This window comes from Sapajus apella, unplaced genomic scaffold (genome assembly GCF_009761245.1).
Source record: "Sapajus apella isolate SASKATOON/1434 unplaced genomic scaffold, GSC_monkey_1.0 scaffold4, whole genome shotgun sequence".
Lineage (NCBI taxonomy): Eukaryota > Metazoa > Chordata > Mammalia > Primates > Cebidae > Sapajus > Sapajus apella.
In genome coordinates, this window is record NW_022436944.1 from 32,161,818 (window position 1) to 32,189,528 (window position 27,711).

The 27,711-nt window shown below is 38.6% G+C and overlaps 1 protein-coding gene across 2 annotated transcripts in view; it reads left to right on the forward strand.

Moving 5' to 3' along the window:
* RYK (receptor like tyrosine kinase) overlaps positions 1 to 27,711 on the forward strand; it is an 87,788-nt gene that overhangs the window by 30,409 nt on the left and 29,668 nt on the right. Inside the window, exons 3-8 of one of the 2 annotated variants that reach the window (XM_032266105.1) lie at positions 8,175 to 8,274; positions 9,961 to 10,095; positions 12,265 to 12,318; positions 15,734 to 15,878; positions 22,642 to 22,742; positions 25,494 to 25,619. In XM_032266105.1, coding sequence (XP_032121996.1) covers positions 8,175 to 8,274; positions 9,961 to 10,095; positions 12,265 to 12,318; positions 15,734 to 15,878; positions 22,642 to 22,742; positions 25,494 to 25,619 — 661 coding nt within the window. Of the gene's footprint in view, positions 1 to 8,174; positions 8,275 to 9,960; positions 10,096 to 12,264; positions 12,319 to 15,733; positions 15,879 to 22,641; positions 22,743 to 25,484; positions 25,620 to 27,711 lie in introns of both variants that reach the window. The other variant, XM_032266097.1, reaches the window with a different exon arrangement.

Sequence of the window (27,711 nt, forward strand, 5' to 3'; positions counted from 1 at the left end):
TGCTGTTCTTCCCAGTCCACAAGATGCCAGTTTGTCCCATGACTGGTGGTGGTCACTCCAAACCCTCTCTTCACCAGATTTCTCCCCTGTCATGTTGTTCCCTTTATAATTAGTAAATAATTTGTGGAGAGAGAATTTGAAACTAACTTAAAAAACACCCTCTCATTCCTCATCGCCCTTTCAACCACTAGTTTTTGCATCTGTTTTTGGAACTAGTTTGATTTTCCGGCCAGTGCTGTGGTGAGGGTAGTATGTTTCCTCTCACTAGAAGATGTCAGACCTATACTGGATAACCATTTGATAAGGCTGTTATAGAAGGAATTCAAGTATTTGTGGAGTGGTGGTTACTGAATTTTAAGTTCCTTTGCAACTCTGAAGTCCAGTGTTTCTGTGAGCATCTTTCAGGAAGAGAAGCCTCTTATATTCTTCAAAACATTGATAGTTAATTCTTTGTTATTTTTCTTACCTTTGATGTTGATACATATAAGAACAAATAATATATCTATTTCAAAGTGGTGAAAGATTTATTAGAGAATTCTGTTCTAGGTACTTCTATTGACTTTGAACAGAGTGTGAATATTTCTGGGCACACTTAGGAAAAAAGAAGACTGATATATCACGAGAAGGTTTCCTGGGCAGGTGTATGGGTAGTGATTTGTGAGTACAAAGGCAATGTGGGAAGTGTAGCAGTCAGGACTGAAGAAAATAAAACCTTCTTTTACTGATTCCCTTAAAACAATTAATATACACTGTTTGTTATTTGGAGTGAGTTCAGGGCCCTGACATTGCTGGTAATGGGTGTCTGAGTCTTAGGAGCCTGTTCCAGGAGGAAGTTGGAGTGGGAGACAGCAGGTAGGAGGGGCTCAGGTGAATATATATGTTTAAAGGGGAAGCAGTGTTAGCATTGTACATTTTGGTTCAGGAGAAGCCTTGGTATAGCTGTAATTGTATCCCCATATCATTCACATTATTTTATGGAGCATATTTCTAAGTTACTTCTTTGGCAGGTATAAATATTGTCATTAGTGTGCATTTGGGCTGCTACTGCTGGTATGATATTCTTGGTAAGGCAGCAGTTTCCTGATTTTTTGGAGGATATGACCATTTATTTACATGCTCAGGCCAGAAATGTAGAAGGGATCCTAGTTTTCTTCTCCTACACTTTCTAAATCTAGTTGATTCTCTTTAATAATTATATCTTAAATTCGTTTCCTACCTCTTTTGTGACTCAATGCCTCATCCTTAGTTTGGGCCTTCATTGTTTCTTCCTGGATTCGTTGTGGTCTTCTGGCTGGTCTCCTTTTCTCTGGACTGACCTTTTGTTGCACCGTCCACAAAGCCACCCTAGGCTTCTCTGTTGTTATCAGAATAAAGCTCTTGATTTCCTAGGAGGCCTTTATCATCTGGTCTCCACCTTTCTTTTCTGCCTCCTAACTAGCCAGGCATTTAGTGCCATTTTTGTCTGTCTTGGAATCTCTTGAATGCCCTGTGCTCTGTCACAGTGCTGCTGTTTGCTACAAATACCCTTTCTTCATTCTGTATCTAATTAACTCCTGTTTACATCATAAAACTGTGACCTGGTGTCACCTCTCCTCCAGCAGTGTCGTGTGCGCTTTTCTGTCTTTGCAGTGACCTTCTGTCTCATAGCCCTAGCTATATTTTAAGAATATTGTAATAGTCGATTTTCTTTTCTGTCACCCTCCTAGATGCCGAGTCCCTCAAAGGGTATCCCCTGAGCTTGGTCTAGCATGTGGTACCTACTGCAGAAGAGATGTTCAGGTACAAGCCACAGGGCACAGATCAACAAATGGGGAACTTCCAAGCAGTTAGGGCTTTTCAGAGTTGGAATGTGTGGCTATAGGAGCGGTGACTCTCCTATTTCTGGAAGTGTGAAAACATATAGGCCAGGACACTTGATAGTAGTTTCACAAATGGTATTTTTCAGATATTTTAGTGAGGTTTTAAATTTGGAAAAATGAGTGGGTTGAATATAAACCTAAACTGATTTCACAAGTTCATCTGTAACAGGTATAAAAATTTTGAGGAAAGTAGCCGTCTTATAATGTTTTTTAGTAAAAAACTAAGGAAATATGTGTGTGTTAATCTAGTTTCAGGCTTTAGCCACTATAGCAGTTCCTAATTCTAGGTGGTTTTAGCACAGTTTATTACATTTATTTATTTTAAGAATTAATCTTATGAGTAGATAATATATGCACATAGTAAAAATTAGAAAAGACATATACAAAAAGGGTATACAATGAAAAATAAGTCCCTCACACCTTCTAGTACCATCCCTGAGCAATCCAGCTACTTAGATCCTCTTCCCTGAGTCAGCCACTGTTGCCTGATTCTTGTCTTTCCTTTAGAAATAGTTGGTGCATGTATAAGCATCCATGTGTATGTGTATGTATACATCTTTCAACAGCTAACATACCACATACTTTTCTGCAGTTTGCAGAGCGCTGAACAGTATCCTGGTCAAGGATCTGTCACTTGATATAGAGTTGCACCTTTTCCCCCTTCAAATGGCTATATTATTATTATATGGTTGTACTTTGGTTATTGATCAGTTCCTATGAGGGAATTAAGACCCCGATTTGGAAAGGGATTTGCTTAAGATGGTTGAAGTAGGGGTAGAGGAAGCAGAAGGTAGAGATGACCTAAAATGGGAAAGTCACACATGAGGGCAGGGGAGGCTTGATGAAGGGTTTGTCACCTAATAATTTAGCCCTGAGGTATAATCATGAACTTTCAGAAAGAAGGCGGTGGCTCTCAAGCTCTAATACAAGCTCAGAAATTCTTGGTTTTTGCATTTTAAGGTTTTGCCAAAAGTTGAAAACTTGTTTCCAGAGATCTGCAGGCTCCCTGGTATATATGTCAGTTCAACATTGTAGATATTTTAACATTAGTTTTCATATATCACAGCTTGTGGCAATAGCGGTGTTCTTCAGTGTTTCCACTGTTTTGTCTTGCCGCAGATTGTGGTCTCTTCAGAGGCTTGAAGCTGTCTTACTCTCAGCGCACGTGTCATACATGCCTTAGTGAGTGGTCAGGAAAGACCATTGTGTTAATTGCATTTTGAGATGGGAGTAGAACTCTGGTATTGCTTCTCTTTCATAAGACCACACACTGAAAAGCAGGCTACTGAGAGGCTTTAACAGATAATTAGTTTCTTCTGTATTCCAGAACAGCCCCCAGTATCCAGGAAAAACATGTAATTGTGTCTGTTAAGTGTCAGTAGCTATTTTAGATAGCCAAAAAGCAGAAACTTGCCACAATGTAGCAGAATATTTCCACTACCCGCCCCCACCTTGTGGCTGTTCTCTGCTTTCAGGAACTCATCATCATTGTCTAGGAGGAGTTGTAGGGAACTTGTCCAGAGTTCCAGCAGCACCGCCGGAGGCCAGCGACTGTGCCCTGTGCAGAGTGAGGTTTCTGTGAGAAAGGCATTACTTCTGGTAAATTCAGAGAAATTAAAATGTTGTTTGGCTGTGGACAAGTGTATTCATCACTTTAAATCTATACTCTCTGTGTTCCAGAAGGAAATGGCTTTACTTACTAGCTTCCTATTCGTAATTGCCGTTTGTTTCCAAGTAAGGGAACATTAGCAAAAAATGTTTATGTTTTAGTTTATTCAAATGTTTATATTTTTTGTAGTTTCTTTTTTTTTTTTTTGAGACCGAGTCTTACTCTGTCACCAGGCTGGAGTGCAGTGGTACAATCTTGGCTCACTGCATCCTTCGCCTCCTGGGTTCAAATGATTTCCTGCCTCAGCCTCCCGAGTAGCTGGGATTACACGTGTCTGCCATCACGCCCTGCTAATATTTATATTTTTAGTAGAGACAGGGTCTTGCCATGTTGGCCAGACTGGTCTTGAACTCCTGGCCTCAAGTAATCTACCTGCGTTGGCCTCCCACAGTTCTAGGATTACAGTCATGAGCTACTGCCTGGCCTATAGTTTCTTTTTTGATGTATTTTGGCTCACTCTACATTCTGATAAACAACTGCTATTCAAATTTCTTTGTCCCAGTAGACTATAAATTTAACTTTTGAGCAGATATGTTTCTTTAAAGGATGATTGGCAAGTGAGAGTCCTTACAGATTGATACATGCCAAACTAGAGAAAATTGGACTTCAATAATTGGCAGTTTCTTCTCTAATCTCAGAAACTGCAGTTTTAAAATTTGTATCCTAAAGACTGGAAAGGGAGAAGAGAGCTACCTTGTGAATGCCTCCCATTTTCAGACAGTTCCTCAAAAAAGGAGCCAGCAAGCAGGCTTCCACCCATTCATGCTTCATATTCCTCTAAGCTGCTGACAGGCCAAAGGGCTGCCTTCTCAGACCTTTTCCTCAGCCCTTTGCACCTCTCCCTGTCCCCTCACTCAGGCCAGCTGTACTCACAACCTCATTTACCTCCCTTCTCGCCTCCTTTTTTCCTTGCCACACTGAGACGCTCAGGTGCCAGTCTTACCCCTTTCTTAGAACTGCAGTTAGGGCCCTTGACCCCTTTGCCACATCCTCTCTGCCTACTTAGGGGTCTGGCCTCTGGTCCTCTGCCTCTTTCCTTGTGATAACTGAGATCTAGAATAAAGGAGACGGCAAGTTTCGGGGGTAATAGTAAGTGTGGCTTTGAATTTGTTAAGTTGGAGGGCTGTAGGATTATTTGGTAGATATGTCAAATAGGTAGTTGGACACTTGGGAGAGATTGAAGGTAAAAGAGAACAAGAGAGAGAAATTAAGATATCCCATCAGTGGTGAAATGGACTAGAACCTAGTGTACTAGGAGAGAAGGATTTACATTTGGCATTTGGATAGGAAAATGGATCTTTCCTTGGGACTGGAATGAAAAGAATGGGTGCTCTAACAGATCTGCCTGGTGCTGGAAAAAAAAGGCAGAAAGGGAGTTCCTCTGTGCTAGTGGAAAAGGACAAGAACATTGAGGGTGAGGAAGTGGGGAGGGCCTGTGAGGCTGGAATAAGACTAGGGAAGAGAGGCCCAGTGAGGAAGGGATTGCTGAGCGGAACTAAGGGCCTCCCCTGAGCCCGGAGGTCATCGTTGTGTAAGAGTTCCTTCTCTGTAGAATGGATTTCCTTCAGCAGTGCTGAGTGGCAGGAGTAGTCTAAGGGGTGGTTAGGATGCTGGAGCTGCTCTCTCAGTGTGGAAGGAGTGAACCAGCTGAAGGTGCCAATATGACTGTCAGTAATATTGCTTTCTTTAGGGCATGGGCTGTGGGTAACTTGAAACTAGGTGTTCATGGCTAGACTGGAGAGAAGGGAAGTGGCTTTAACTGGCTACTGCATCCTGCTGTGGACACAGCCCCGGCTCATAAATGTGCCTTGTAAATGTTGGCTGACTTGGAGTGGTGGAGTCAGAGAAATGGTTTTGCAGGAATTAGAGGTGAGTGGTGAGAGGTGGTGATGGGATCTTTGGTAGAATGGCATTTTTGCATTTGTTTTGGTAATAAAGTAGTTCTTTAGTGTGGCAGGATATTGAATACTGAATATTGAAGCCAGGGAGAACATGGCAGGAGACCAAGGCCTCCGCAAGTCCTGTTTGGGTCCCTGGTGTTGATGGCATGAGAAGTAGCCATTATGAGTAGAAGTTGTGAGCTTTGGCTGGGCCCAGTGGCTCATGCCTGTAATCCTAGCACTTTGGGAGACCAAGGCAGGTGGATCACTTGGGGTCCAGGAGTTTGAGACCATCCTGGCCAACATGGTGAAAACCCATCTCTACTAAAAATACAAAATTTAGCTGGGCATGGTGGCGTGTGCCTATAGTCCCAGCTACTCAGGAGGCAGAGACAGGAAAATTGTTGAACCCAGGAGGCAGAGGTTGCAGCGAGCTGATATTATGCCACTGAACTCCAGCTTGGGTGACAGTAAGCCTTGGTCTCAAAGAAGTTGTGAGCTTCAAAGTAGAGGGGTTTTGTATGAGGGCATGAGGAAGGGATGTCTGGGAAGGACTTAGTGATCCTAAAGAGTGCTGACCCTTTATCTAGGCCCTGAAGGTCAGGTGATATAGGAACTGAATGATAGGCAGGGGAACAGATGACTTTTAAGGAAAGTCAGGTTGTAGAAGAAGATGGGGAGACATTTGTGAAGAAGCTGAGAGTGTAGGAGGCTGTTCTGAATAGGGAGGTTCTCAGAAAGGGGGTAAAAACAGAAGGCCTGCGACAGTGTTCTTGACAGACCCAGGAGGGTTTATGTCAGAATCCCTGGGGCCAACAGTAGGCTGATTATGGAGAAGTGCAGCATGCAATCAGGTGGCTATTCTGGAATGACTTCTGATGCCACTGATGTCTGCATTTATCAGAGGGGACTTGTACCAGGCTAACAGGTGTATTGCATTAATGATCCTGTTTGATCCTCATAGCATGTTGTGTTACCCTCATTTTGCAAAAAAACGAAAACTCAGAGTTGTTAATTTACTTAAGGGTCACATGGTCTCATGGTTCCAAACCCAGTTCTTGCTGGCATTGCTGATTTCTTTTGTGCATCTATCCTTCATGTATGGTCCTGTTCAGAGATAGCATGAGTGTCGGAATGTAGTTAATGCATTCTTTGATGTTGTATTGCTGGAAAGCTTGCTCATTCCCTGTCCAAACTAGCTTGGCTGTGGCTCTCTAGCACCCCCTGGTGGCAGTTAGTGGTATTGTGATATGCTAAGGTGAGTGTAAACACTTCCTAGCCGAGGTAGCACTAAGCATTATTGATGTCAACTTCAACACTGAATATTGAAGCCAGCGAGAAGAACATTTGGATAGCAGCAAGAACAGTTCCTTTGTTGGGAATGTGGCACTCATCAAACACAGCTTTTAACTGTTGTTTATGTACCTATCTTAACTGCAAAAGAAGAGTTTAATGTTTGCATACCCCTGCAATGTTTAGCTAAGAGATTTTTAAATAGAATGTGAAAGGTGAAACCCAAAGGGGAGTCAGACTCTGGATTGAGCCCTCATTCTTATTCATGGGTAACATCGCCTTCTGCCTTATCCCAAGCCTAAGGGCCATCTCTTCCATTATATCTTGGATAATACTCTTTCCCTCTTTTCTTTCATCTCTATTATGTACCATTTCATTAGCTTTTTTCACTAGCATATCCACATATGTGAATGTCTCTCATTTAGAAAGGAAGAAAGAAAAGCTTTGGGACACCCCCCACTTCACCATCTGTCTCCCATTCTTCTAGTTAAGTTTCTTAAAGAATGGTTTATTGAACCTCTTCCCACTCTTTTCCCAACCTGCTGCCTCATGGCTCTGCAGATTTCAGCCTGCCACCAGTGACACCTTTGTGACCGCTGAATGGGAGAGGGATACCGAACTTATCAAGACCCTGTGGGCAGGACGGAGAGTGATGTGAACAATAGGGCCTCATTGAAGGTCTTGAAGGTGGCAGCCATTCTGAATTTCAGCTATTGCTTTGCAGTTTGAGCTGCTTCTTTCATGAACTCTCTGTAGCAACAGAGCCATAATTATTTATCAATGCTGATTGGTTTTATTAAGACACATTGGGTAGGCCAAGTATTGATAGATAACTTTGGTGTTTTAGAGACATCTCATGGGTTGGTTGCCTCTCTTCCCTTCTGGATTCTGAATGACTTGAGAGTTAGATCCAGAGGTTAAATGGCGATCTAAAGATGAACTTTCCTTTTGGTGAAAGCCAGACTAGAGGATGTGACTTAGATATTCCATGAGAAATCTACCTTGGAATCTGCTTATTGTGTGAGTGGGTCTGCAGAGCACACCTTCTTCCCCCAGTCACAAGGAGGCCCTCCGAGCTTGCCTTTCACTTACCGACCAGAGAAGGCATTGGCGGCTATTTATGGTCTGTCAGTTACATAGCTTACCTCCTTGATTCTTCGTATCTGGCTCTCCATGGCTTCTCTGTTAGTGCTGCATAGTTCTCAGCAGGATTTCTGATCTTAGATGGCCGTTTTACAGAAGAGTGGTGGTCCTGTTTTGGACATAAAATAGAGAGTGGCTTACTGGGTTGAATTTTTATCCCATTGAAAATTCCAAGGAGTGTTTCCTGACAATTTGGATTTTTTAATAGCTTGATTGTTTGTACATATGAAAGTCTCATGCATTGATTAGTTAATGAGCTAATTAATGAAGTCAAGCTGATAGTATCCTTCCTGTTATCACAGGTCCATTTTATTTCTCTCTCTTTTACAGGTTGAATATAAGCTGGGATTCCAGGTAGACAATTTTTTGGCAATGGACATGCCCCAGGTCAACATTTCTGTTCAGGGGGAAGTTCCACGCACTTTATCAGGTAAGTAAGATTCTTCCAAGACAGAGTTAACATAACTGTTTTCAACTGCATCCCCTATGTACCCAAAAGAGCAGTTTAACTACTGATGTGTAGTCTGTATTACTTGATAGGCATAAGATGTATAAGTACTATGAAAGTAATTTTTGTAAATATTTGCACTGTGTTCTTAAACCATTCTCTTTTTTCTGTTCTTCTAGAACTATCTGTGCTCAGCCGTCTCTTGTCTCCTTTTCTGCATTGCTGGTACTTACCTCCGCATGAGTCCCTGTGCTTGATCTTCTTCTTTGATTAGGCCCCACATTCTACCCTGTGGCCCAGATGATCTTTGCGCAGTCATATTTGACCATGTGACGTGAAGCCCATCAGCTGAACAGTCCAGACTTACCACCTTGTGTAACTGGATCCTTTACCATCTGCCCCTGCTTGCCTGCCTAGTCTTGTTGCTGTACTTGCCTCAGAAGTCCAGCAGTTCCAGACCACATACAGTTCTAATCTTCGAGCCTTTGCATGTGCTGGTCTCAGTATTTGGAATCATCTTTTCCTCTTTCTGCTTGTGAACTCCTTCCTATTCATCCTACTCATTCTGCAAGACTCAAGATCTGCACTGTCTTTTTCCTGGCTCCTTCTCTTCTTTCATTTGTTAATTTATATTCTTTCTACCCCTTAGAACCTAAAATTTAACTGTTTTTGCATTGATTACATTATCTAGCAATTCCCTTGATGCTTAGCATAGAGTATGGCACAGGATAGGCACGCAGTACAGTCTGAGTAAATGAGTAAGTGTCTTATTTACACCAATTTAACTACTTTTGAGATAGCTTCTTAGACTCTTAAAGTTGTGATATTTGTAAGAAATGGAAAATCTAAAAAAATTGAAAGTATAAGCCACAATAGTGTTGTGAAACTTTTTCTGGCAGTCGTATTCACTGTTATCAGTGATATACATTAATCTAACTAAGCTTTAAGAAAGCACAGGAATGCTGCTTAAATTTTTTTGGGCAGTAAAGTAATTTAGAAATGCCCATAGATTTAATGCACTCATACAGATGGTAGGATGATATATTTTAAATTTGTAGGAAAAAAATCTTAAAGTGAAAGATTGGGGAGAAAATTATATGCGCTGAAGTCTGTTATCTCATTGCTACAATTATGGATGAAAATCAGTTTCTGTTGAGAAAGATGTTTTTAATTCGTAGTTGAGAATTTATCAGATTCATTTACACGTTTATATATAATCTTTATTAGGAGGAAACATACTTGCATTTTGGTAGCAAGTTGTCTTTCCTTTTGATCATGTAATTTCTGTTGTTACTATTGCTGATGTGTCTGGTAAGGTTTGCCTTATGATCCTTTAACTTTAGTGTATTGGAATAGCTGGACTTAGGAGACAAAGTGATAGATTAAAAATGATGAGCAAAAGTTGAAAATAATTATCTGTTCATTGATGTCTTGGTTTGTTCTTTAATACTAACTTTTATATTCATAATGAATTAAATGCTTAATGTCTAGAGGTGTGGTAGTCTGAAGATCTCTAAAAGCTTTTGTTTAGTTACTTTGTTTCAATGTCTTATTTTTAGTTTTATTGCAGCAAAAGTTAAGTAATTTTTAAATGTTTAAAGGAATAATTTGGGGCATTAATGCTGATCTTCAGAAAATGTAAAATATTTTTCTTATCTTTTTTAATAGTGTTTCGGGTAGAGCTTTCCTGTACTGGCAAAGTAGATTCTGAAGTTATGATACTAATGCAGCTCAACTTAACAGTAAATTCTTCAAAAAATTTTACCGTCTTAAATTTTAAACGAAGGAAAATGTGCTACAAAAGTAAGGAACTTATTTACCAAAATGTGTTTTACATGTATGTGAGAAGGTGAAAAACAGATTTTGTTGTTTTTTCACAGATTTAATTATGACCAACTCTTGATTATAGTTGCAAGTGAGAAAAGAACACTGATAGATGAAGTTTTGAGATAACCCCAGATAGTTGGTATCCAGGAATCTCACTCAGGCCTTACTGAGTCCATGCTTTCTCAAATTTTTGTCAGAATTGCTAAGATCTTTTCCATTAGGAATGGTGCTAACACGGTTGAAGAGCTAAAGAAATAAGAAAAATATGTTGGGACTTCTGAGTAACTGTACGTGAACTGTGTTTCCCTTACCAAGTTACTTTTATGCAGAAGCATTGCTCTGGGGTCAGATAGACCTGGGTTGGAATGGCAGCTCTGCTCTTTTCAGGGTATTGGTACAAGTTACTTAACCTCTCTGAGACTCAGTTTTTTCATCTGTAAAATGGGCATAATACCTGTTTCAGAGATTTGTTGTTTTTTTACGATTAATTAAATCTAGCTTAAAACTTAAATACCATAAGTGGATACTTAATAAATGTTAGTCATTTTTGGTTTTGAATTATGTGTTACTGAAGAAATCAGAGTGGATATGAAATAGTTCCAGCATGCTAGGTCATAGATCAAAGAATTGTAGAGCTCTGTTTACAAGTTTAGTCCAACCCACTCACTGTAAGTTTTACAAAGGCAAAGTGACCCAAATTTACAGGGTCACATAGGTAGCGTTGGTTAGTATCTAAGATAGGGGGAAAAATTCTTAAAAAAAACAACCAAACCCTGAGTGCTTACTGTGTTCTAAGGGCTTTACAGGTATTACACCTGTTTAATCCTTACAGCAACCCTAGGCAATGGGTTCTGTCATTTTCTTCATTTTCAGAAAAGGAAGCTGAGCTTCAGAGAATCTTAACTTGCCAAGATCAGATAGCTAAGTGATGCAGCTGGGATACAGACCTGTTCTCTTAGCCTTTTTGTTAAGCTGTCTTTGAATACTTTTCCAAATTGAATTCAGTGCTGAGTGTTATGAAAACACCTAAGGCCAACAAGTGAGTTATAATGGCTAGTGTCCAGGTACATGCCAATAAAAAAGCTGCACTACATTTGAATAGACATTTTAAGAAAGAAAAGTTAGCATCTTTTAGCTCTAGTGTTTTGATACAACTTAAAGTTCTACTATATTCATTATGTAGCAACTTTCATGTAATTTTAAAGACAAAGTAGATTTCAGAGATTCTGTCTAGTCTAATGTAGTCAGTATGTGTTTGATATAAGGAGATTGGACCCTAAGGCTACCTAGGCTATCACAGCTAGCCAATGAAGAGTGTAAAACATTCAGTTCCTAATCCGCAGAGAAATGCGCAGTGACTGTACCCTGGTGCTTCATCTGTTAGTCTTAAAGGCAGAATGATAACCAGACATGGTATGGCCTCTGGTCCCACCACTGCTAATATCTGCCAAGGTTAATGGTCAACTGATATTCAAGATGATTACATACCTTCTCCATTTTCTTTAATATGTGTGTGAAAATTAACATTACAATTCTGTGTTGTAGTAATTTTCTATTCTGTTTTAGACTTAAGTTTGAATATGGCCCTCTATATTTGTTGGTCATGGTTTTGGCTGCCCTAGTCATCCAGTTCAGGCTCATGACTCTTATTTTATTATGTGATCCTAATGTATGGACTTACCTGGTTTGCCTAACTACTATATTTCCAAAACTGTCTGCAACAGAAAATGTATCTGTACTATATGGAATGTTAGAAGGTCAAGAAAAGTTTCCTTTATCATAATGAGGATGGGAATTATGGGTTAAACAGTTTTGTGACCCCATAACTCCTTTTAGCCTGCACATTCTACAAATGTGCACTGTGCACCTCCAAAGAGACACTATAGTATGTGGCTTTTCCCAAACTTCTTGACCACAGGAACCCTTTTTCATTGAGCGTCTAGAAGTAACACCCTTTGGCTAACACTGGTATAGACTATTGATTGATGGCTGTACTGATGATTATCAGAATAGTAACATAGCTTTCATTATCTTGCAACAAATACCTGATGCTAAGTTCCAGTAATGTTCTGGTAATTATAGTAATTAAGGATTTTCATGGAAAAGAGAATTTCTAAAGCATTGTTTATCTCCTTTTAAATTCAGAACTTGAAGAAGTAAAAACTTCAGCCTTGGACAAAAACACTAGCAGAACTATTTGTAAGTGTTACTGTTTTATCTTTCTCTATTATTAGAAATTAAAAATGGTTGATTGCATATAAACATGATTGCATGAAGCTTGGAGGCCTCATGGTTTCTAGTTTGTCAAATGATAATGACACCATGTTATTTATTTTGCTGGTGCTTTGTAGACAGGTGGATAGGTCATGAAACTATTAGAATATTGAATATTTTGAGAACCAAAATTTATACATATTTTTTACAAGTAAGCTAAAACGTTTTACAAGCAAGAATATCATATATTTTTGAGCAGTTGTAATTAAGTATGTACATGAAATACATGTAACATCTTTATTAGCAGAGGGTTAGAAAATCTGGCTTGTGGTCTGGACCTAATCTTCAGCCAGTTTCATCCAGGTGAAGATGTAAGCTTGCAGATATGTTATTTAAACCTACAGAGCAGATATGCAAAGTAGATTATTATTTTTGGTATTGGTTATGTTTAGATATTATTACAAACTGCTTTTTTATTTTCTGACATGGAGATATTGTCAAGTCTTACTCTTACTGTGTTAGTGTTAATAGCACTATCTTAAAAGGATACTAGACTCTCTTCATGCAAGTAGGCTTTAAAAAATTGTTTTTTGAAAATTTCAAGTATATAAAAGTTGAGAGTACACTTTGATGAACTCCTGTTTGCCCATCCCCCAACCTCAGTGATGCTCAGCACTTTGCCATTGTTCTTCCATTGATTCCCTCCTTTTGTGGCTGGTTAGGAGTGGAGTAGAGTATTTTCAGGCACATCCCAGGCATCATACTACTTCACCCGTAAATATTTCAGGGTGGATCTCTTTTAAAAGGGCCTTAAAGAATATCCCACAGTTACCTAATACCTATTCATTTTGATTTATTACATATAAGAAAATTAACAGTTGCTTAATATTTCCAATAGATAGTCCATGTTCAAGTTAACTTGATTGTCTTAAAAAAAAACCCCCCACCCCCCGCTGAATCAAGAGCCAGATGAAGCCTATACGACTGGGTGATGTGTGTTTTGTAATAATCAGAAACCATCATTCCTTTTCACTAATATTTATTTATTTAAAAAATTACATCATTGGTCTCATAGAATTTCCCACATTCTGCATGTTCCTGAAATCATTGAACATATTTTTTTCTCTCCTATAAACTGGCAGGTGGATTTTGTACTTGATTAGATTCAGGACCAACTCTTTTGCTAAGAATAGGTACTCTGCTGCCTATTTTGTCTTTTCATCACCTTGGGAGACACAGAGCACCTGGATGTCTCAAAGTGGAAAATTTTTTTACCAGTAAAATAATGTGACATATTATCCACTTGCTAGAATATTTCTGAAAAGAAAGAAAAAAACATTAAAAAAAAAAAGTCACTATTGCCAAAGTTTACTTTTAAAATTCTCGTGACCTTGCCCATTTCTTTTATGCTAGTGGGATATTATTTCTCACAAAAAGCAGTATTGCATATTCTTGGTCTCTGCCTGTCTCTTCCTTGCTCCCTCTCATCTTCTCACCCTTTCTATTTATTCATCCATCCAACACTTTGTGGAGAGTCTCTGGTGTGTTAGGTGGTATGACCGAGGCAGAGGACTAAACTGTAAGCCAATAGACCCCATCCTCGGGGGTTTAAATGTAGTAGGAGAAATAGACAAGACAATAGGCAGTGATAACATAGCATAGCAAGCTATGATAAGGCAAGCACAGGGGGATTTGGGAACCAAGGATAGCTTCCTGAGGACAGTGACATGTCTTCTGAGAGCTGAAGGGGGATTAGATGGTGGCAGATGAAGGGTGAATGAGGGACTGGGAACAGTGCATAGAAAAGTCTGGAATTTGGAGGTAGTTGAGCAAGGTACATACTAGGTTGATCTCCCTAGTAGAGCAGTATCCTCTGCTCTGGAAAGTGTTTGGACAGTGCTGCCAGCACATGCTTCCAGAACTTTTTTCTGCCCCTCCCAAGATTGAATAGCTTTCCCATGGCATAAGGTAGTTCTTGATGAAAGTCATGCCTTCATTCAGGCTACAGCCAAGTCTAACTGCCCTAGCAATCATCTGGTCCCTGCATTAATCTATTCTGATTTATTGTTTGTTGATTGAAAGTTTAAAATTTAGGAAACAGCTTTATTTTTCTTATTTCCATGTATTTTTGAAAGCCATAACTTTTTATCTTTTATCCCGACCTATTCCCAGAACTCCAAACTTGTATGTCTGTCAATTTAACATCTATGCATGAAGATATGAGGTACCTAGTTAGTAGACTAGGTACTCCAAATTTAACTTTAACAAAACAAAACTCTTGATTTTCACATTCCCCAACCTGCTTCTTTTTATCTTTGTAACGATACCCTTATCCAGGTACTCGCTTAAGCCAAAACTTTTCATTCATTTTCTTTCTACTTTGGTAGACTGTGTTGACTATGTTCCCAAATCCATTTACTAATCATCTTCACTGTGACACTCTTGTCCAAGCCAGTGCTCTCTCCTTGAATTACTCTGATAACCTTCTACTTGTTCCCTGCTTCTGCTCTTGCTCCCCTACACAGCATTCTTCACGCATCATGCAGTCATTTTTTGTTACGTGACTGTGTGAAATTGCTTTGCTTGAAACCTTGCAATGATCCCCCATCTCATTTAGGATAAACCCCAAATGCCTCAAGTTTTGTTCAGTAGAGTTAGGATGTGAGTACTCGTGATCAAATCTTGCATAAATCTCTAGCCACACCAATTCTACTTCTGTTTGCATCTTCCACTCTGCTCATGTCATCTGTGTCTTTGTTTCTGCATGTTTCTTCTCAGTTTGCCTCTCTCTCTCTCTCTCTCTCTCTCTCTCTCTCTCTCTCTCTCTCTGTGTGTGTGTGTGGGGGCTTGTGTCTATGTCAGCGGGTTATTTTCCCTGTTGCTGAGGGCTTTCTTTTTGTCTCTCTTACTTTAAATATTTACTTATTATTTTTGAGACAGAGTCTTATTTTTCGCCCAGGCTGGAGTGCAATGGTGCAATCTTGGCTCACTGTGACCTCTGACACCCAGGTGCAAGCAATTCTTGTGCCTCAGTCTCCTTAGTAGTTGGGTCTACACATGCGCACCACCATGCCCAGCTAATTTTCGTATTTTTAGGAGAGATAGGGTTTCACCATATTGGCCAGGCTGGTCTCAAACTCCTGACCTTAAGTGATCTGCCTGCCTTGGCTTCCCAAAGTGCTGGAATTACAGGTGTGAGCCACCACGCCTGGCCCAAAATATTTTTTTAAACCTACAGCAAAAACATCAAAAAAAATTATGTGAATTTAAACCAACATGCTTCTGATAACTGATCTTACCAAAGAATGGGCAAAGAACAGGATACTTATTTGTGTATATTGGGTCACAAAGCAGTCATACATGTTTAAAAAGCTAAATGTGCTTTTTGTTTTTATTTCAGATGATCCCGTACATGCAGCTCCAACCACTTCTACGCGTGTGTTTTACATTAGTGTAGGGGTTTGTTGTGCAGTAATATTTCTCGTAGCAATAATATTAGCTGTTTTGCACCTTCATAGTATGAAAAGGATTGAACTGGATGACAGGTATTGTATATATTTTGAGAAAGAAAAGAAAATGAAAGCAGTTATTTGTATATGTGTGGGAGTCCATACACACAGATGTGCAGTGGTACAGTGGAGGGAGGGAGGATGACCAAGCCCCAGCCAAAGGAAAAATAAGATCACCTAATCGCTGTCTCTGTGTTTCTCTGATTTTATTTTTATTCTTAAAAAATTTATGAAGTCAGAAATTAGTTTTTTAGTTGTTGGGGAAGAAGTGGAGAACAAGTATGTTTTTTCTATCCCCTTTGAAATGACTCTACTTCAGACCATTGCCTTTTCAAAATGGCCCTGTTTCTTCTTTCTGGTTCTTCCCTTCATCATTCTCCCTCCCTCCATCCATCCAGTAAACATTTATTGAACACCTGCTCTGATTTAAACCATTGGTTCTTAACCTGATTACACATTAGAGTCAAGGAGAAGCTTTTAAAACATACTAGTATTTGGGTCCACCTTCCAGAGATTTCGATGGAAGTGATTTTTGGTAGTATTTGGGCATCAGTATTTTTTCATAAAGCTTCCTGGATGATTCTAATGTACAGCCAGTTTGAGATATACTGGGTTAGATACTATGCTAAGTGCTGGGAATAGAAGGAAATAATGATATACTATATAGTTTCAAGATTTTAATCTTTTACATTAACCTGTAATTATAAAAGTATGTAATTTGATGACTGTGATATGTATAGTAAAGTGTGGGAATACGCAAAGGTGCTTGTCCAGCCTCAGTGAGTCAGATGACCGGGAGGACATTATAGTCAAGTTAGGGTGAGAGGTACAGATGGAATGATAGGTTTGTTTTCATAACACAAACTTCTTATTTCTCAGTGACTCCCAGTTGCTGACTGAAGACATCCCCCAGCTTTGTAACCTCTTTGAAAGCCCTCCTTTATGTGGAGATATATCATCCATACTCTTTGAATCTTTTCTCCTCCTCTTACTGTATCTTTACTTGTGCTGCAGTCAAATGATTATCCATTTCTCACTTTTGCCCTGTACAAAAATCCCTTCAGGATTTTTCCATGCTTTCTTCTTCCCACAGGCCTCCATGCATTTTCCACTTGTCCAAACTTTGTCCATTCTTCACATTCCAGTTCCATTGCTGTCTCTTTCATGAAGTCTTTTCTGTGCCTCCCAAACACCCATTTCTCTTTGTCTCTGTCTCTCTCTCTCTGGTAGCAGTTATTGTGCTTTTTCTTCTATAATTTTTTGTGTAGTTTTCTTACCTTTAGAATGGAAAAAGCTTACATTCTAAAGGGAAGAAAACGACAGGGAGCAGTGTGTCTTACTCATTGGTGAGTCACTAGTCTTAATTGGTCTTAACATAGCTGGTAAGCATATTTGTGCATAGGAATACGAAGGGGAAGGGAACTAGTTGGATTTAGTATCTGCCCCTAAGTACTCTTTGTCCCCACTGTTTTATTTTCCTTTTCTGTGTGGAGAAAGAAGATAAAAGGGATATGAATGAGAAAGGAAGTACAAATATGATGTATATGATGTGTTTCAGAATATGTTTTGTGTACATGGTGGTGTTGAAGTTAGGTTTAGATTTTACAGAGCAAGAAATGGCATTTGGAAGCAGTTGAAGGAACATTTTGATAGGACTTTGAGAGAGGATACAGGTAGAGAGGTGACTGAAGAGCATGTCATTTGTACATCAGTCTTGATAACCCAGAGAGTTGTGTTTTCCTTGAATGCTTGTGTGCTAGGGCTGTGAACCCACATAGGCCACAATTATGCAAGAACTTTCAGATTCCAAGGGGCATCTACCTCTGCCTGCTGAAATAATTAGTTACCATCCATGAATTGGTTTTCCAGTTCTCTGTAGTTTTCAGGCAAAGATTTCCAGACATTACCTGAGTAAAACTAGCTTCCATTATCACTTGTTTTCAAGAGCATAGCCTAGTGGTCAAGAGCATGGACTCTAGAGCCAATCCATCTCTGAAGCCTGGCTGTTCTGTTTACTAGTTTTATGAGCTACATGGAGTAAGTTATATAGCCTGTGTGTGCCTCAGTTCTTCTCCGTAAAGCAGAAATACATACCTCGTAGGTATGTTGTGAGGTTTTAATGAAATAATACTGTAAGCTCTTAAAACACAGCCCTACATATAGTAAATGCCACTTTTATGAAGTTTTTAATGATGTTGCAGTACGCTAGTAGTGAGGGATAAAGTTCTTCAGCCCTTTCCTATCCTATTAACAATTATTTATTACCTGCCAGGCAAGCTAACAGTGATGACCAGAAAGCCCCCATCCAGTTATCCAACAGCAATTAAGAGACATATGCTGCTTCTCTCTCTGCATAGGGGCCACTGGGATTACCATTTATTATTTTCTATTTACCAGTACTGTACCAGGTACTTTACATGTATTATCTTCACACTCACAGCCACCTAGAAATAGGCTTGAGGAGATTAAATAACTTTTTCAGGATTGCTCTTCTAGGAGCAGGGCAGAGCAGGAGGGACTCAGTATTGTAGTAGCTATGTGTTAATAATTCACTGTCATTGTGTAAAGTACTTGCTGTGTGCCGGACCCTCTTCCTGTGCTTTACATTCATTAACTCCTTTAATCCTCAGGCAGTCTGGTGAGGTTTGATGGAGGCCATGGCTCCGTGGAATTCCTTAGAAAGGGATGATAGTGTTCTTCCATTCCAGGCACTCAGGAGCCACTGCTTGTTATAAACAGATCTCCTTAGAGGCAGAGAATTAACACTGCCTGAGATGTGCTCATACCAGGGCAGTTGGAGCTTGTGTGTGGCTTTCCCTCTGCTAACACTGCAGATTGGTCTTTTCGGTCTCTGTGTTATGCCAGGTGAGTCTGTCCTGGATAGGCAGAGCTTCTCTTCACATTCACCCTGAAGTCCTGCAGAGGGGTTGGTCTGCAGTGTGCCTGTACTGTAGTCTTTCCCTGTTGGGTTGTGACTATGGGAAAGTTTATTCCTCTTCTGTGGGGTGCTTGCACTTGTTATTTGGCAGCATCTTCATGTTTCACTTCATTTCCCTTAATCCCACCACCCTTACCATTACTGGTGACAAAGTTGCCCTTTGTTTATCTTTGATTCTATATCTAATGCCTAACAGTGTCTGACACATAGTAAGATACTCAGTAACTATTTGTTGAATGAAGAATTAATACAGGGAGGCAAAAAACCATTTTGTTATACACTAATCATTCTTTGCTTTTTTCAATGTCTATCAACAGTTTGTGTCAAAAACGACCATTCTGTCTGATTTGTTTTCTGTTCAAGGGAAGTGTGGTTTTCTGTTCATTGATTGACTCAGTGTTAATTGAGCACTCACTTTGGCCCACTTGGGGCTTACTGTGCCAGGCACTGGCTTAAGTGTTGGGGAAAGAGAGGTGAATAAACAGGCACTTGTTCTGCCTTTGTTGAGTTTATAGTCTGTTTGGGTGGGACAGACATTAAACAAAAATCCCTGCTGGAATGTAGGGGTCATAATCTTTGTCTATTGCATTCACTGCTCTGTCTCTAGCACCAGCACAGTACCTGACCTGTAGTAGATACTTAATAAATATTTGTGGAGTGAATAGATGAAGTGGAGTTACAGAGAAAAATAGAAAATACAAATTGTAGTAAGTGTTTTGAAAGAAAATTATGATCTTTGCCAAAGTTCTGACTTCATTCTTAAACAGGGTAATATCTCCATATATAATTTTACTTGCTTTTGAAAATAAAATGAGATAATTTATTTAGACTGGTTATAAACTGTTAAGTGCTAGTAAATATACATTTTAATCTCATTTTCTACCTCTTGTGATATAGCTGTGTAGATGTTGACTTCAATGGATGCCAGGGGTAGGTCTTGTTTCTTCCATAACAGTAAGTCTTAGATTCCAGAAAAAAAATTTGTTCTGACCACTTAGCATAGTGCTTTGCTTATTTTAGGGACCCACTTAATATCTGTTGAGGGAATGAAAAATGGACATAGGTGTCCCTGTAACACCTTTGTGTGCCTACAGGCTTTTCACAAATTCTGAAGTAGCACGAGAGTGCCACCTACTGTTCAGTTAGTGGAGAGAAATGGGTCTGTGCACTTAGTGAAGTTGGCTGCAGATAATATTTAAGTAGTATTTTCACATATCTCATGCTATTTCAGCCTCACAAAAATCCCGTGAGGTAGATTATCTCAATCCCATTTATTTCCTATATTTCGTTCCCTTTTGAGGATGGTAATGCTTCTCTTCCTTCCCCATTTTTGAATTCTGGACTTCTAACAACTTTGTTATCTGTCTGATCCTTGTTATTTGTTATCTGTCTGATCCTTGAGTGGTACTCAGCTGTAAAACAGAGCCATGTTCTTTTTGTTCTAAGGACTGAGGATGCATAATATTCACATAATTAATATAAGTATGGTAGTATACTATAAATTAGTAATAATAATTTAAGGCATTATTCTAAATGCTGTTCTTATTTATTTTTCAGGTAATTGTTTTAGCAGTCTTATCAGAGGATAGTATTATGCACATTCTGTCCACAGGGAGTTTGAGGTTCCAGAGGATTAAATAATTTGTCCTAGGCCATACAGCTAGTAATCGATGGTACTGGCAGTTCTGACTTCAAGGTTTATGCTCTTTGTCTTTTTCTGTATTGACCTATACCCACTGCATATAAACTCCTTTAGATCAATTCTGGAATCACATCAAGCCTCTGAAGCTCTTCCAGCACTCTGACCAGATGATAGCCTAATGAATCTTTACCGTTTTCTCTTTGAGTTGCAAAGTATCTTCACAGAGTTGCTGGGAAACAGGGCTAACTGCAGCATCACAAGAAGTAGTATTAGGTTGGTGCAGTAATTGCAGTTTTAATTGCATTAAAAGCAATGGTAAAAACCACAATTTGCAATTACTTTTGCACCAGTCTAATAGATAATCTAAAATGATGGATGCCTTCGGGGAAGGCATGCTGGGGGCCATTTCATTAGGCAAACATGTATCTTGAGATCCATGGTTGTGCTGAGCAGAATGACTTGCGTACTGTATGTACTCTTCAAATGTTTATTGCAGGACATTCCTATCTTAATTTTTGCTATGACTTTCTACAAGTGTTTTGATTATAATAGCAGATAATAGTATGTTGTATTGTTAGCCATAGAAAGGCTACATGAGGACTTACAGTCCTCATTCCCTGGATGTTATATATTTATATTTTTCAGATGTGTGTATGGGCTCTTGAAATTAATAAAATACACATTCATACATAAATGTTAGAGATTACATAGCAGCCCTTTGTCATTGTGTGTGTGTGTGTGTGTGTGTGTGTGTGTGTGTGTGTGTGTGTGTATGTGTATGTATGTTTTGTTTCAGAGACAGGGTTTCACTGTGTTGCCCAGGTTGACCTTAAACTCCTGGGCTCAAGTGATTTGCCTACCTCAGCTTTCCAAACAGCTGTAGTTATTAGCTGTAGATAGGTGCAGGCTTGACATTACACCTAGCTTTATTATGTATTTTAAAAAATGACCAGTTTTTGAAAATACAGAACTATTACGTGGAGAGTGGTCAGTTAAAATATTTTGCATATTAAGGAAAGTTGGAGACTGATTGGGCAGTGTTGTTTGTGTAGCTAAAAGAGGCATTGAAGGACCTATCCTGCCATCTGATTTCACTCTTCATGCTAAATTTCTATGTTTCACGTCTCCACTGCTGCAAAATTATAAGAACTAAGACAGTGAGACTGAAATGTGCCCAAGAGACAAGATTTCTCCCCACTGAAAAGACAAACTACATGTTTGAGCAGCATTCATTTATAGTAATCTTGAACACAAGGTTTACAATTATTTGAACCTATCATCTTTTGAGTCTCCTATATTATTTAAAAAATACGGTGTAATGTTTCAAGTACTAGAGATTTCCCAGAAGTTCCATAAAAAGGAGGGATTGGGAAAGCAGAAGCAGCAAATGTATCGTGATTAAACACACTTGAACCAAATTTGATATTCCTGATACTCCTTTTTTTTTTTTTTTTTTTTTCCTGAGGCAGAGTCTCACTCTGCCCAGGCTGGAGTGCAGTGCCATGATCTTGACTCACTGCAACCTCTGCCTCCCAGATTCAAGCGATTCTGCTACCACAGCCTCTTGAGTAACTGGGACTGCAGGCATGAGCCACCATACCTGGCTAATTTTGTATTTTTAGTAGAGATGGGGTTTTGCCACGTAAGCCAGACTGGTGTCAAACTCCTGACTTCTGGTGATCTGCCCACCTGGGCCTCCCAAGTGCTGGGAATCCAGGTGTGATCCACCACACCCAGCCAATACTCTTTTTCTAAGTTTTGAGCATGTTGGCACATTTGGTTTGCTCCTCCCTTACCTGTAGGCCATTTGATATTGGGCCATCATTGAAAGAGGCCCGTCTTTCTTCTTCTTTTCTAAAAAGCAATCTAATTGAATGGCATGAGCTCTTTTTTTGAGAGATGATCCATATGTTCCCTAACATATATTTGTGTGAGGTTTAGGACAATTCTCTGATGTGTCTGAGCACTAGTACCTGCATTTCTCAATAATTTTGATAAGATGAACTTGCTTAGTGATTTTGGAGATAGAAATGAAAGAAAAAATAGAGCTCTATATTATGAGTTAGATTAAAATTTCAGTATGGAATATTATGATTATTATGATCTCCATCAGGATTTTAGGCTGGTTATAATGGCCGTGTGCATTTTGTATGTATGGAAAGAGGAAATTTCTCATTGAAACTGACTTGTTAAATATTTCTTTCAAAAATTGTTTGCAGCATTAGTGCCAGCAGTAGTTCTCAAGGGCTGTCTCAGCCATCCACCCAGACGACTCAGTATCTGAGAGCTGACACACCCAACAATGCAACTCCTATCACCAGTAAGAGTTAATTTAATTCTAAAGCCAGTTTACTAAAGTTGTCTATGCTGTTTGCCAGTGGTCCTGGAATGGTTAGTGTACTTGTGGGACATGTTGTGTAAATAGTATCTAAAGTATGCAAAATGAGGTATGCTCTTCAACTTTTGCTTTCTAGAACATTGAATGAAACATTCTAAAATCGAGGTATTGAAAATGAAATTTAAGTTTAATTGCTAGAATTGGTGTTGCTTTGGGGAGATTTCCTAGAGACTTTAGATTATAAGGAATTGTTTGATGGTCTTATGGGCCATGGTAAAGACTTTCATTGTTTTTCAGTCACAGTAGGAAGTTAAGTACCACTGGAGAATTTAGAATGTCAGATCTGATTTCCTTTTTTGGACTGGCATTTATTCCTTAGTAAAATAAGATTAAGAATATCTTTCCCGTACCCAGTGCCCTATTGTGGTTTTTCAGTACCTGTCATGAAAAAAAAAAAAAAAACCAGGATTTTTTGGAGAAATGGCTGATTCCAAGTCTGGGTCAGGAAGTGAACAAGATAAACCTGGGACATGTTGCTAAGTCAGATCAAGGAAGTAGCTATGACTTGAAGAGCTCTCGTTAGCTAAAGTTGGGACCATTTGATCATCAAAATGAATAATGACTATAATGAATTAAAATGTGTAAAATTCCACAAATTTGTAATAATTCCTTATTTAACAAAATTGTTCATTATGAGAGGTGACTGAGGCTCCAGTGAATACCTTACTCTACCAACTGGCTACATGAACTATTTCAGGGTAACCAGATGGTGCTGGTGGTTGAGCGGAAATATTTCTTTACAGATGATTCTCAGCTAACAAATGTGGAAGGAATGATATAATTAGAAAATCACATGTGCAACTCTTGATAAAATAGTTGATTCAGAAAAAGATCATCAATGATTAAAAGGAAAATGGGAAACTTTGCCATTGAGGGATCAGGCTTTCACTACCTGAATCCACTGATGAACCCAGCATTACTAAAAGTAGGGGACCTAGGTATTTCGTACCCAAGGATGTGATGTACCATTCATGAAGTATTCTTGTGTCTCCCTATTGCACCCCCTACAAGTTAACCTGGATCTAATCAAGGTCCTAGACCTGACTTACAGTTTATAGGAAATACTACTGGAAGAAGTAGATGCCAAACATTTTCCAGGGTAGCCGACTCAGTTTCTTCAATAAGATAGTGGCAAGAAAAAAGGAGGGGAGAAGGCATTCTAGAGTAAATGAAATTTAAGCGAAATAATAGCAGCTACCATTCCCTCTATTGAAGAAATAAATATATGCTTTTTAGGAAATATGATCAATGTGAAAGTAGTTTAAACTACTCAGAAGAGGCACATCATTGCTTTTAATGTTTAGATAGCAATCTTTGCTTATTAGAATGGATTCTTAATTGTTACACGTGACCTCAAAGAGGTAGATAATTGTTGTTATGTATGCTAAAACATTTTCTAAGAAAAGTCAAAGGAAATACATTTATTTGTCTTTTAAAAATTGTAGTTGCCATCAATAAGAAATTTACTTGTTTGTAATTGTGCCCATTACCTTAAGGAGCTAGATAATTTACTTACCTATATGTGCTAAAAACAAACACTTGTTTTAAAGGTCAATAGAAATGTATTTGTTCATAAATAGAAAAAGAGGAAGAAAAAATATTTGAAGGCATAGTAGCCAAGAATTTTCTAAGATAACAGAACACAACAGACCACAGATCCAAGCAGCTGATAGAACTCCAGGTAGAGTTAAACATAAACATTCACGTGTACTCACACACCTAGACATATCATAGTCAAATTGCTGCCGATCAGTTGTTTTAGGTGTTGTCAGCCTGCATCTATTGTAAAGTTGCCCAAAACCTTTCATGTGGCTCTCCTTGTAACCATTGATAATCATTGCGTAAGCCCACTAATTTTGGGGGGGGGTTTCTCCCCAATATCTGCTAAAGCTAATAAATCACTAGAGATGCCATTCCAACTTCTACTTGCTAACACCAGATTTTCCTTTTATTCTAACATTTTTTTTCTTGAAGTGAAAACTAATTTTTGGCTGTAAATTCTGTTTTTGCTGTCATTGTATTAAGAATGAATGGGAATTAAGGGAACTTAATAAATTTGAATCTCACAGTGGTTTTACTAGGACGTGGTAATACCAGAATAATTAAATTATGTATTTTGTTTGAAAAAGGTTTGAAAAAGAAAATCTTTTTCAAACAAAATAACTTTTGTTAGAAACTTTTTGTTTGTTCAAACAAAACTTTTCAAATGAAGAGATGTTTGGGAAAAAAAAAACCCAACTTTTCAAATGAAGAGATCTTTGAAAAAATCTTTTTGAAAAGTTGGTTTGTTATGAGACTATATCAGAAAATCTTTTGAGAGAAAAACTGTCCATAAGAGAGATTAAATGAAATTCCACTGGTCAAAGCTTGTTTCATTTGGCTAAAAGGCAATTGAAGTGGTGGTCATGGTAATACTATTTTTAGGATTTCTTGTTGCAGCTCAGAATTTTAACATTTTGGAGTAGTATTGTGGTGGGTGAGAAGACATTTCTTTAACATTTAGTGTGGCCTTCAAACAACTCTCCTAGTTTATATATATATGCCTGTTTCCTTTTATGATTCCTGCACTCATGATCCTGTGACTTGCGTCCTGAAGTTCTAACTGAACTAGCTGACCCCAGTACCATAATAAGGGTATTTATATTGCTTGGTTTGGCTTTGTTGGCTCCTCAGGTTATCCTACCTTGCGGATAGAGAAGAACGACTTGAGAAGTGTCACTCTTTTGGAGGCCAAAGCCAAGGTGAAGGATATAGCAATATCCAGGGAGAGGGTAACTCTAAAAGATGTACTCCAAGAAGGTATTTATTATCTCAAAGTCAGTTTTTAAGTATGATTTATTGTTACCACTATAAACACTTTTTTCAGAAATTTAAGAAGTTTCATCTCATTTTGTGTCTAAGATAAGGATAGGAAGCAGTGTACGATTTTTCTTTTATAAAAATGATTTCTATTTTCTCATTATACTTTAATGTGCCTTGTACAACTTTGGTGCAGTTCTTGATTTTCAAGTATATTAAGGCATGTATATTAGTGTTTGTTATGTTTAACGTATATTCTCTGTTTAGTTTTTATTTAAAATGATCACTATCTGGCAGGTGTCTTTGAAATATTCTAAGTTGTTTCCTCTGTGTCAGATAGCATGGGGATTGTAGCAGAAGGAATAGACATAGGCTATGGTTTTGGTCCTAAGTTCTAATCCCACATTTTATTCTCTGTGTGACTTTGGAGAAATCATATGATGTTCTCAATCTCCAGTTTCCTCTTCTATAAATTTGGACTGCGTTGTCAGCTCTTAGACTAGTTATAAAGACTAGATGAAATTAGGTACAGTAAATAAACTAACACATAATAGTGTTTTCCAGGTGTTACTACTCTTCCCTTCCCCTCTCACTGGGCCTTGCTTTCCTTTTTTGAGTTTGAGGGTGTTGATAAGGGAGATGCTGAAAGAAGAGGACAGAAATTAATAATAAAATACTGCACTGAGCTCTTCATCTTGTTAAATAGGTTACATTTTACCCCCACCATAATTGAATTTGGAATGCTTTGGATACCTGAGTCCTCCTTTGGTGGTTGGGACGCACTTACGTGAATCACAGCTAAGTCAGGGACTTAAACTGTCCCCAATAGCATATGGTAATTAATGGAAGCATATTTTCTGGTATGTTTTTCAATGCATGATTGCCACTTGTTATAGTTGTCTGTTTTCTAAGCATAACTGGTTTGCAGATCTGTTTGCAATCTGAAGAGAGTAAGTAGACCAGGTACCATTTCCTAAAGAGTAATAAAAAAAAAGGAGATCAATTAATAATATTATATTTGCAGTTTCTTTTGGTCTCTGAGTGGGATAGAATAGGCAGTCTATCGTAGTGGTATGATTTGAGAAGAAGGAATTCTGAACCAGGTAGGGTTTTTCCTTTTTGGTCTTTTCAGGCCCATAGTAGTTTATTTTAAAATTCTTTTGATTTCAGAAAAGAAAATATGGTGGCTGATTAACGTTTAATCAGGTCAGGTTCACTGGAAATCTGATAAATGCAAATAAAACAACAGTTACATGCTATTTTTTTTTTTTTACATTAGATTGTGAAAAAGTAAAAAGATAATTTCTAGGTTGACAGATATGGGGAAACCCATGCCGTTTTACATTGCTGGTAGGAATATGAATTGCTTTAACATTGTGGTAAACTAATGTGTACATATATATTTTTGTATATGTTCCTTACATCCATTGTTTTTAAGCGTATGTAAATCTATGTTTGGGAGTAATGTTTTTAAATGGCACTAGGTACTGGGAAGAGGAGACAAGATTTTGCAGTGCCACAATGCCAGAGAGTTAAGATGCTCAGTCAGGGTGAACTTGGGTGGAGAGAGAAGGGAAAACCTTTGTGAGGAAGACAGGTCAGGGTTTGTAGCTCTATGTATTGACTCAAGTGTTTGAAGATACTCACTCAGCTTCAAGCAAAATGTCTTAAATAAAGATTATCCAAAGCCTTTTCTGCCTCGAGCATAAAAGTTCCTCTCTCTCTAGGACACAGTGAGACCTGATAGATGGGTACCAACAACTCCACCTCATAGAGTGAAAGGCATAGAGCAAGCCTATTTGTATGCTTGCTATCTGCAGCAAAATTAAACTATTTGCAGGCTTATCTTTTAAATTGGGAAAGAAGGAAAGTAAACAATTTTCTAGTGAGAAAGAGTAAAATGAGATTCATTTTCAATGATCATCTTGTTTGGGAGCTTTTTATGGGCAATTACAAAATAACTAATAAAATCTGGATGGATTTTAGGAACACATTTTACTAGTGCACTGAAGTCTAATTGGCTTGTCTGAGACCTTCTGAGGAGTGAGTGGTAGAAGGATCGGAACCCAGGACTGTCTAGATCCAAACCCTG